General features: G+C 35.0%; 1 protein-coding gene across 1 annotated transcript in view; it reads left to right on the top strand.

Annotated features, from left to right (window-relative positions):
- The window catches only part of LOC108713473, a 152,950-nt gene that overhangs the window by 43,932 nt on the left and 97,004 nt on the right, over positions 1-12,014 (top strand). The window contains exons 64-73 of the mRNA XM_041589615.1: positions 268-387; positions 522-620; positions 1,846-1,962; positions 2,111-2,209; positions 2,669-2,788; positions 2,958-3,056; positions 4,498-4,617; positions 5,602-5,653; positions 7,097-7,220; positions 7,342-7,532. Coding sequence (XP_041445549.1) covers positions 268-387; positions 522-620; positions 1,846-1,962; positions 2,111-2,209; positions 2,669-2,788; positions 2,958-3,056; positions 4,498-4,617; positions 5,602-5,653; positions 7,097-7,220; positions 7,342-7,532 — 1,141 coding nt within the window. The remainder of the gene's footprint in view (positions 1-267; positions 388-521; positions 621-1,845; positions 1,963-2,110; positions 2,210-2,668; positions 2,789-2,957; positions 3,057-4,497; positions 4,618-5,601; positions 5,654-7,096; positions 7,221-7,341; positions 7,533-12,014) is intronic.

The raw sequence follows: 12,014 nt of genomic DNA, 5'->3' as shown, positions 1-12,014 counted from the left end.
ATAAGCCTCAATTGGAACATCCTCTGTGGCTCTGAACTCTGAACCTACTGGCACTTTCAGTAAGGTGGTAGTTCCAAGGTTCCCTAGCTACTATATGTATACTTGCCTAATTTATCAGAGCAGGCTGGATAGGTGCAATGATGCACCCCCAAGTAGCCTTAAGTTACCAGGAGAATGTACTGTACAGTTATAGTTAGTCATTTTAAATAGTCATTAATCTGCTTAGTTCAACAATATAATCAAGTTTCACCATCCCCACCATTGCAGCCTGGAGAGACCTTCACACCTAAAGAAAACAAATGCATCTCCCATGAATGTAAACCAGACTTTGAATTGGAAACAATTAAGGAGAAATGTCCCATCACAGATCAATCAGAATGCTTAGAGGTAAGATTTTGCATTTTTATATACATTTGGCTTCCCCGAAGTAGTAATGTTTGCCCTTAGTTATTCTTAATTATCTGATGTCATCTTTTGCTTTAGTATAACAACAAACAAATCTTGTGCTTTATGTCTCACAGGGATTTAAATATGAAAAGAAGGAGGGAGTCTGCTGTGGAACATGTGTACAAGTGGCATGTGTAATGAAGAAGGATGACAACACAACCAAACTCATTAAGGTACTTTTCATGTTAATTAAAAAAAAAAAAAAAAAAAAAAAAATTATATATATATATATATATATATATATACTGTATATTGTGGGGAATAGCAGTGGGTAGGGCTCAGGTAAAACAGTTCTTACAGAGGAGACAGGAGGCTTAGGTTTGCAACAAAAATGAAACAGGCTCCTGCCTGGGGTTTATTGTTCAAACCGGACAAATTAAACAGGCACAAGTTCCGTGCTATAACAGTCAATAATAAGGAAAACCTCACCGGTTTTCAGTGTTACAGTACACAGGAAAGTTCCTTGCGGAGGTAACAAACAGTCGCTCTTTGGAGTTGCAGTCTAATACACATTTTGTTCACAATCACTTCACAGCGTGTGTTCAGAGGTTCTCTCTGACTCCCAGTACAACACACCGGTTCCCTTAAACAGCCCCATCTGCGGACTAATTGGACAACATACTGAACTATCCTTGCTCCAGGGTCCTAACCTGTCTTACTGTGGCGATTTAAAGGAGCCAATACCTCAGGCTGGGTGCTATATGCCTCCCATCATATAGAGGCAGCCTATTGGGACATAGCTCTTTTTCACAATATATATATATATATATATATATATATATATATATATATATATATATATATATATATATATATATATATATATATATATATATATATATATATATATATATATATATATATATATATATATATACAAGAACTTAGGAGGAGTCATCACTCTCGTCACTAGGTTCAACTTGCCTGGGTGCAGTGTCCGACATTTTTGAAATAATTATTCAGTAAAGAAGGTCCGCACTCTCAGGACTTAAAAATTAGATAATTTTTTATCAACAAAGGACTAACGTTTCAGGCTCTCCGAGGCCTTTCTCAAAGAGAAAGGCCAAAACGTTAGTCTTTTGTTAATAAAACATTATCTAATTTTTAAGTCCTGAGAGTGCGGACCTTCTTTACATATATGTATATATCCTGATGGGTATGCGGATTTATATGTATTGATTTGCATAGAATGACAAGTACCTTATAAAATAGACAAATATTCCAGAATGCACCACCATGTTTTGCTACCATACTACTATGCATATACTATACTATTATGATGGCAGGAAATATACTGTACCTTATTCTGAGACTTTTTGGAACATGCATATCCTTGGATAAAATAGTGAACAATTATATGGACAACTACAATATTATATTGTTGGATTTACATTGCAGCCTGGAGAAAGCTACACACCTGAAGACAAATGTTTCTCCTATAACTGTAAAGCAGACTTTGAACTGGAAACCCTTAAGGAGAAATGTCCCATCACAGATCAATCAGATTGCTCAGAGGTAAGATTCTGCATTTCTATGTACATCTGGCTTCCTATATCCTATTTATAAAGCACTAAAGTAGTAATGTTTCCTTAATTTTCTTTATGTACTGATGTTTGCTTTCTATAGGATTACAGAAAACATTATTGTGTTTTATGTCAAACAGGGATATAAATATGAAAGGAAGGTGGGAGCCTGCTGTGGAATATGTGTACAAGTGGCATGTGTAATGAAGATGGATAACAACACAACCAAACTCCTTGAGGTACTTTCCATGCTAATTATTCAAAATATGCATACTTTCTATTGTGCTGGTATTCTGAATGATTTACTTATATTTACTGTGCACTCTGGGCAAATATTGAAGAGATGTGCCACCTGAAGTTGAGATTCACATTCAAACTTAGATTCGAATAGTGGTATTAAAAATGTGTGAATTCTGACACTAGAAAATTTTAATTTGAATTAACTGTTCGACCCTTGATAAATCTGCCCCATAAAGTAACACTGTTCAGCTTTTTAATGTCTACAATGATGCCAGAAAATATGCTATATTGTGAGACTATATAAAATATATACGTGGATAAAAATATGAATATTAATATGTTTAGGAACATTAATATTAACATAGTCATTAATATATTGATCAATTAACATATTCATTAATGAACATATTAATATGAACATTAATATAACTTCAGTATTTTATTGTTAAACATTGTAGTCTGGAGAGACCTACACACCTAAAGAAGACAAATGCATCTCCTATGAATGTAAACCAGACTTTGAATTGAACACCCATACAGAGAAATGTCCCATCACAGAGCAATCAGGATGCTTAGAGGTAAGACTCTGCTTTTTCAGATACATTTGGCTTTCAGAATTAATTGTCCATTAAAGGGTCTATTTACACAAAACAAAGTAGTAATGATTTCTCCTTCATTACTCTTTATTAGCTGAACATATTACTCTCTTGCTTCAGATAACAAAAATGATTGTTTTATGTAAAACAGGGATATAAATATGAAAAGAAGAAGGGAGCCTGCTGTGGAACATGTGTACAAGTGGCATGTGTAATGAAGATGGATGACAACAAAACCAAAGTCCTTAAGGTACGTTTTCTGATATGTTTCTAGGAAATTTTCAATGACAATTCTTTGTTGAAACATAAAAATCAAGACCAGCTTATGAAGTGATTGCAAAGTGCAAGATGGACTTTTCGAATGCAATTTGTCATTTTTTTTCTCACAAAATTGCAGGTTCATTGCAGGCACCCACTCTGTTGCTGGGGCTGCAACTGATGTGTGATTCGCCAATGTGGACACAAGGGGGCAAATTCACTAAGATTCGAACTTGCGCCAGGCGCAACTTCACCGCACTTCGCCGCACTTCGCCAGGCGTAGTTTCGCCAGCACTCCACAAATTCACTAAAATCCGAAGTTGCGCTCAGGGGTAGCGTAAGGTTGCAAAGTTGCGCTAGTGTTGATTCGCTATGTAAAGCGAAGTTACGCTAGCGAAGGCTAATTTGCATACGGCGCCAAATTCAAATTTCAATGGAGGAATATGTATCAGCACTAAAAATGCCTAGAAAACCTTCAAATCTGCAAATAAAAATTTTATTTTGCCCTACACATGTGCCCCCTGTCTAGGTAAGTTGTCATGAGTCAGGAAATGTAGGGGGGAAGGAGGGGAGCCCCAAAAATTTTTTAGATCTTTTTCAGCCTATCACCCATAATGTAGAAAACACGCCAGCGTTTTTTGGGACTTAGAAAAAATTTTGACTTTTTTGGAAACAATCCCTATCTACTTTATTGCGCTTCTCCAGGTCTGAGGTGGCGAAGGAAGTCTAGCGTAAAAGGTAGCGTTCAGTACACTGCGCAAGTGAGTGAATTTGCGTAGTTACGTCGCTAGCGAAAATTCGCCAGGCGTAAGGGTGCGAAGTAACACTAGCGAAACTACGCCAGCGTTCGTTAGTGAATTTGCGCAGTAACGAAAATGACAAACGCTAGCGAAGTAACGCTAGCGTTCGGCGCTTCGACGCTTAGTGAATTTGCCCCCTGGTGCTGTCAGTTTGGTTAATTGCATGCACATGCTATTTCCCCTGCATTTGTGTTGGAATGGCGGCATCTCAAACATGTGGCATTAATAATTCCACAATTAACCTCAAGTTTCCAGAAGCATGTAAATGTGCAAATAACTTTGTTAATTGCATCAATACAATTACAACTGTTTTGCATCTAAACTCGCACTTTGTATTTACATTCATAAATAAGTAGTGATTGGAGATTTTTGTCCCACTTCTCTTTGCCGAAAAAACGCATTGAAGTTAATGGGCATCAAAATTATTTTGACGCGCGTCAACTTAGACACCTGCGAAAATTTTAATACGTGTGCCTATTTCCAAATGCATTAAAGTCATTGGGCGTCCGAATAATTTTGACGTGCAACGGTCTTTATGCTCGCAACTATTCTGACGCGGGCCCACTTTTTTTGATGTGGCTTAATGAGTTCAATAATATATCTGTTCACATTTAACGTTTGCTTACATTTCAGCCTGAAGAGACCTATTCCCCAGAAGATGACAAGTGCAAAAACTATACATGTTCCCCTACTTATGATATCACAAATATAACGATATCCTGTCCTCCTTTTGATGAAAACGAATGCAAAGAGGTACATTTTGTTCTCAAACCTACACGTTAAATTCTTAATTAAATACAAATCAATGTTAATATATTCCTCTAACTGATATAAGGGTTAAAGAACGTAACATACCCGATTTGGGTATCGTTTCCAAAAGAGTCTCCATGCTATGCAGACAATAAAAACAGCTATACATACAAATACATTGATTATTTTATTTATATAAGCAGGTAGAAAAGAACACACAATGAGGGGCTTTACGATTGTCAGTAGCACAGGAATCCATGTACTGTATATAAATTTCTGTTTTTGTTTATGGGTTATTGAACACTTTAAAAAATGCTTGTTGAAATATGTACAGAACAAATAACCTACTTAATAATTTTATAAAGGTTCTTTCTCCAAACAGGGTCACCAGACTATATAATCAAATATCTAAATTAATATATTAAGACCCAAATAGATAATATGGGATGAAACAAAGTTCTAGCGATGAGCAAAATTTTCCGCCAAGCTTCGCTGCAAAAATGACGCCCATATGTAGAACTCCAATGGGTGAAAAAATTGTCGCAAATTTTTGCCGTTTCATGATTTTTTGCCGAAGCAAGGTCAGATTCGCTCATCCCTAAAGTGAACAAATATGAAATACCTAAGTATGAATGTTTGAACATACATTTTCTTATTTGGAAATGTAATAGTTGGATTATAACCTCTTCCATCTGTTTGGGTCTCAATCTTTTATTAGGTACGATCTGAAATTCAGCCAGACACTTGCAATTTTATTGTTTATTTTTTTATGGCTAATTTTATGACACAATTATTACTGTCCATATGCATCTATAATACGACTTCAAATATTTATTCTTCTGCAACCACTCTCTTTCATTGATTATCGAAAAATTCTAGAGCGCATTCCTGACAGAAAAAATGAAACCCCAACTACACTTTTTTTTCTATAATGATCCTATGTATTGACTGGGTTTTTTTTTCATTTTTTACCCTTTTTTATTTTAGAAACAGGGTACTGTAAAGACATCAGCTAATGGCTGCTGCAAGCATTGTGAGGGTAAGGAAGTATTCTATTATGTTGATGTAACATCCTATTATTTATAACTTTTAATTTACAAGCTTATTATATCTATCAGAGGTAGTAATTTATAAAAATGTGCCATTGTCAAACGTGGAGCAAAGAGAGTGAACTGTGAGTTTTATTTCTCTCTGGGAATGTTATATTCCCATCTATACTCTACAGCTATATTAGAAGTCTATTCAACATAATGGGGCACATTTACTATGGGTCAAATATTGAGGGTTAATAAACAATTGAACTCGACCCTCGAAGTAAAATCCTTGAATTCGAATATCGTATTCGAAGAATTTAACGCAAATACTACGATCGATTGATCGAAGTAGAAATCGTTCCAACGATTCGAAGGATTTTAATCGATCAATTGAAGGATTTTTGTTCGATCAAAAAAACCTTAGAAAACTGATGGGGAGAGTCCCCATAGGCTAACATTGTACCTCGGTAGGTTTAAACTGCCGAAGTAGGTAGTCTAAGTTTTTTTTTAAAGAGACAGTACTTCGACTATCGAATGGTCGAACAGTCGAACAATTTTTAGTTCGAATCAAAGTCAAAGTCGTAGTCGTAGGTTGTAGTAGCGTATTCGATGGTCGAAGTACCCCAAAAAAAAAACTTCGAAATTCAAAGTTTTTTTACTTTGAATGCTTCACTGGAGCTTAGTAAATGTGCCCCTAAGTGCCCAGAATAAAACCCTTATGTTTTTATAAGATTGCAAAGCCTCAATGAACTCTAATATATTTAGACATTGTCACTGACATATTATCAACTGTATGTGTTTATATTATAAATGTACCCTTGAGTAGTGATGGGCGAATTTGCGCCGTTTCGCCGAAAAATTTGCAAATTTCGTTTTTTTGGCGCCGGCGCCCGTTTTTTGACGCCGGCGTCCGTTTTTCTTAAAAAAAAATTGACGCCGGTGAATTTTTACCGCGAATTTTCGCGGGTGTTTTGCGAATTTATTCGCTGGCCGCGAATTGCGCAAATTCGCCGCAAATTCGCGCCTGGCGAATAAATTCGCCCATCACTACCCTTGAGATATATATGGGATCCGTTATCTGGAAACCTCTTATCCAGAAAGGCCATCGTCCATCGACTCTATTTTAATCAAATAATCCTGATTTGTATTATTATTTTTTTCTCTATAGGGATAAAACAGTGCCTTGTACTTGATCCCAACAAAGTTATACAATCTTGTTGGGTTTAGTTGATGTTCACATCATTTTTTATAAGCCATTAGTTATGGGGATCCAAATTACAGAAAGTTTCCTCATCCAGAAAACCTCAGGTCCCTAGCATTTTGGAAAACAGGCCCCATACCTGTAAATAAAGACTATTTCAAATGATATGCAATAATCTATTGCTTGTTTATAGTAAATAAATAATACATAGTTAACTATAGCAAAAATGTTTTACATTTATTTTCAGCTGCTGAAATAAAAAATGGTTGCCTTGTCCATAAAGACAGCAAGCTCATCACACATGGAACCTGTGAGTCTGAACAGACAGTGGAAATGGCCTACTGTGAGGGAAGCTGCAGTACCAAATCAATGTAAGTTATGAAGCATGGATGATATTCAGAAACCATGGGTTTAATTAAGTTTTCTTAGAAGACACATTCATAATTCTTAACTGGGAGTCAAGCCTAAAAGCCTGAACCATTATTCCCACAGATACTCTGCAGATTCCAATTCAATGGAACATACATGCAGTTGTTGCCAGGAGATGAAGACTAGCCAACGACAGATAGATCTGAAATGCAAAGATGGAAGCAAATCAGTATTCTCTTACACCTATGTTGAAGAATGTGGCTGCTCAAGAACTGAATGCCAGGACAATGCTCAGCAATCGAAGAAGAAGCTCTAATCTAGTGATGAAAGTGGACATTAACAATTTTTTCCATTATATCTCCCATGACACGTTTTTTTCCTCTGGAAAACACAACCTATCAATTGCCTTTTAATTATACCTTTGTTTCATTTGTCTGTTTTGAGCACTGCTTTTTCTCTGAATGTAAGCACATTTTAGTGATATCTTTATCAACCTGTGTCAATGCAGTGTAACTCCTAATAATGAATATTTACAAAAACGCATTTAGCATACTTATAATCTGTTATTTTACACTGCCATTACTTTATACTGTTACATTCCCACTGCTCCCTTTGTTCCCAATAGTAATCATTTACGTATCTTTGAAACATGGATTACATTTTTATTAAACAATCTCCATATTTCTTTCCCCTTCTCCGGGTTAACAAATACCAATGTGTATAATCAAGACAGAGAAAGGGAATTTGCACATAAAATTCTCTGCCAAAGGACTGTGTCTACAGCACTTAAGATCTGATAGTGTTTATATATGACACACCACACTAAAACAAGAGGAAATAAAAGTAATATTTGAATAATCCGAATTTAACCAATGGGTAAACATGAAGGACTGTAAACTTTATATGTATTTTCAGAACTTGAATTTTGTTTCTTTTCATGTTCTGAGGCCAGAAAAGCTATTTATTTGCCTGAACAATGATTATATGACTTCATTTTTACATCTGTGCGATTGTCTTTGTGTTGTGTATATCAGCTCCAGAGTATAACATGATTTATATATAGATTAAAAATCTTTTTTAGCATTTTAAGAATGAGTCTCTTGTTTTTTGTTGTTGTTTTAATAATCAGATGATTAGTTGTCAGGAACTCTAGGTCCCAACAATTCACAATTATAGATCCTATATCTTTATCAGCCCTGCACCTACTCTACTGTAACCCATCTCTAGTGATGCAAGCCCAGGGACCCTTAGCAAAATCACAGAGCTCTTTGGGATTTGCCCTCTTTGCCTTTTAGTAAATTGGTGATGTCCCTTTGAATTATCATTCTGGTGAATTTTCACTAAAATACCCAATTCGCCCTTTAGTAAATCTGCCCTATTGACTCCAATGCATTTGACACATTTCAGCAAATATTTGCAAATTTTTATGATTTTTTTGACAAAGCTAAACAAGGCAATGTAGTTCAATACTACAAGTGAAGTATGGATTTATTTACATAGAAAGAGGGAACTAACTAACAATGATAGGGCCCTAAAGATGGTAGGGGATAAGATCAGCATCTTGAAAAATTCTAAGATGCCAAGCTGATTGAATTATGTTCACATGAGAATGTTAACCTTTATGTGTAATTTCAGGAAGTTAAATAGTTTTAACACAAAAGCCTATCATAGCCCCAGACTGATTTCAGTAGTGAGACCCACATGTACTCACACGAGCCTACATTAATGGGGTTATTTACTAAAATCCTAATATTTTATTTTAAAAAAAAAACGCCTGATATTTATCTTATTTATTAATAAAAAACTTAATTTAAATGGATCGCTGAAAAACTCAACAAAATCAAGTGAAATCCCAAATCGCTCTAATCACTCTAATTTTTCAATTTTTTTCCCAAATGGATCAAATTTTTTTCACTTTTTTCCCAAATCACTTGAAATCTTTATCGTTTTTAGCCAAAAACGTAAAATTTAAAAAAAATACATTTCATCTAAAAATTCAGAAATCTGTTTTCCAATGAAAAAAATAAAATTTTTTCAAGATTTTAACATTCAAATTTTAATAAATAATCCCCTAAATGTGCACATTTTGTGTATGTGGTGACTAAGGTGGTAGTTGGTTCCTTCTTGCAGGGCCAGTGCATGCAGCGGAGTATAGGGAATTCACTAGTGGTATAAATGGTGAAAATTATCTAGGCCACAATGCTAATTCACATGCTTTGATGATTTAAATATGGTTGTGCATATGGTGCAAATTAAACAAAACACAGATAAAGGGAGCGCTGGCATTAACACTTGCCTTAAAAGGTGTTACTTTTAGTATTAAATTTACTTCTACCTAGTGACAATGCTAACTCTGAGTTGTATATGGTCCCATATGCTTTGATGTGACAGAAGGTTACACACTCAGGGATTTGCTAAAAGTAACTGCATTGCTAAATTGTTGCATGGACTCTTTTATGGGTGAAAACTATTACAGTATGTATAAATTCTTGGGAAATTATTGTGCAATTACCCCTCGGATTAACCAATCTGATCGAGATCCCATATTCAATTCAGAGAGAAAAAGTTGATGGTTTATCATTTGAAAACTCATGGACTAGATTCAATTCAATGAGAAAAAACTTTTCTACTAATTTGTTTCCAGTTTTTTCCCATTGATGTCAATAGAGTTTTCAAATGATAAATCATGAGATACGTTTTTTTTAATTGAATTGCATTTCAAATTGAATCTTGTCCATGACTTTTCATGTGATAAATCTTTTTCTCATTGAATTCAATCTGGACCATTGATTTCTAAATGTTATTATATTTAGATCTATAATGAGTCATGCTATTGTAACATGAGAATTTAGTTCAATCATTGCCTGAACCAAAAACAAAGGTAGCCTATCGCGACAGAGCAGGGGCACCCACCAACAAAATTACTGGGGCTGTTTTGTATGTTTTCTTTTTAAATAATAAGGTTCTGTGAAATTTTAATTTAAATATGCTTCTGTCTCCATCCTATACAATTTATAATTTATCTATAAATTAATTAAATTAAAATTTGTTAGTATTCTCTTTCTGAAGCCATGAGAAGAAAGCATCTTGCATCAGCTATGAGATTGTAAAGGTAGGCATTAGTGATGGGCGAATTTGCAGCGTTTCGCTTCGCCGAAAAATTAGCGAATTTCCCACGAAACGGCGAAAAATTAGCGAAATGGCGTTTTTCCGTTTTGCCGGCGCCCGTTTTTGACGCCGGCGTCCGTTTTTTCGGAAAAAAAATTTTGATGCCGGCAAATTTTTTCGGCGAATTTTCGCGGGCGTTTCGCGAATTTATTTGCCTGCCGCGAATCGCGCAAATTTGCTGCGAATTCGCGCCTGGCGAATAAATTCGCCCATCACTAGTAGGCATTATTTAACCGGAATGAGGATCTTTTGTTGGTAGACCCTTATCTTACATATCAGCATGAGTGTTTTGTCTATTATGATGAACTACTGTTGAAAAGATAGAATTTGGTGGAAAATTATCATAATGGTTGGAGCAGAGCTACTGATTAGACCTGACTGGGAGGAAAGCTGAAACCATATTTAGCTTCACTAAACAATTTTGAGAATTTAAAATCTTTCCACGTCATATTTTTCTTGTCTTGTTTCCTGGTTCAAAAGCCTCAGTAAAATCTAAAAAAGCAACAGTTTCACCATCCTGCTTTATCATCCTGTCTAACTGCTTGATCTGAAATATATGTAAGAAATGTTGACTCTGGCATTTATTTGTCATTTTTGTATTTCCAAAAAGAAAAAAAAAAGAAAACACCTGTTAATAGAGCTAAAAAAATTCACATTTCATATTTCCTCTTTAAAAAATTATATTTCTATAAAGGTTATATTATTAGTAGTAGTGTTACTATGATAAGTAGAAGTAGTAGAATTAGTATTATTGTCAATTGTATATTATTAGTGTTAATATTATTGACATTATAAACATATTCCACAGTGTTGTACAATAAATGGGTTTATATTTTAAACATACAATAATACATATGACAAATGTATATGCTAATGCAAAGCTTAAAATGCCTTAATTGCAATGTAATTTCACCTTCCCATTGACTCCGAAGCATTTCAGCGTAACTTTGTGATTTTGTAAATTTTTGCAAAACATGCATGTTTCGTTCATTTCTACTCCACTTATCTTGACATGATATTTTTCTCCTTGGATTTGTATAGTCTGTAAGTAGATTTAACACATTTTTGCAATGAAAACAAAAAAGTTCAATTAGTAATATCCTAATATTTCATTTTACTGGATTCTAACAGATTCCTTCATCTCTCCTCTATTCAAATAATCTGTATTGTCTAAACATTGCTATTTTATGAAGGTTTTACTCTACTTATATTTATGTAGTCTCAATTCAGAATAATATGGGGAGAGTAAAACATTTCTGTGTTTTAAAAGGTGTACATTTTTCCCCACTAATTAGAAAATTTACTAAATTACTAAATAGACTTCTGTTCTTTTCACAAAATGCACTTTTTCTCTAAAAACGAATTTGCGCGATTTGCCGCCAGCGAATAAATTCGCGAAACGCCTGCGAAAATTCGCGGCAAAAATTTGCGGCAAAAATTCGCCAGCATCAAAAAAAAAAATTCCTAAAAAACGGACGCCGGCGGCAAAAACGGGCGCCGGCGTCGAAAAAACGGGCACCGGCGTCAAAAACGAGACGCCGGCGCCGTTTCTCAGGAATTTTTCGGCGAAGCAAAACGGCGCAAATTCGCCCATCACTAGTTTTAATAAATAACCCCTTTGTGATTTA

The sequence above is a fragment of the Xenopus laevis genome, chromosome 4L (assembly GCF_017654675.1).
Source record: "Xenopus laevis strain J_2021 chromosome 4L, Xenopus_laevis_v10.1, whole genome shotgun sequence".
NCBI classification, from domain to species: domain Eukaryota; kingdom Metazoa; phylum Chordata; class Amphibia; order Anura; family Pipidae; genus Xenopus; species Xenopus laevis.
Note: the sequence above shows the minus strand (reverse complement) of the source record. Positions and strands in the feature narration are given on the sequence as shown.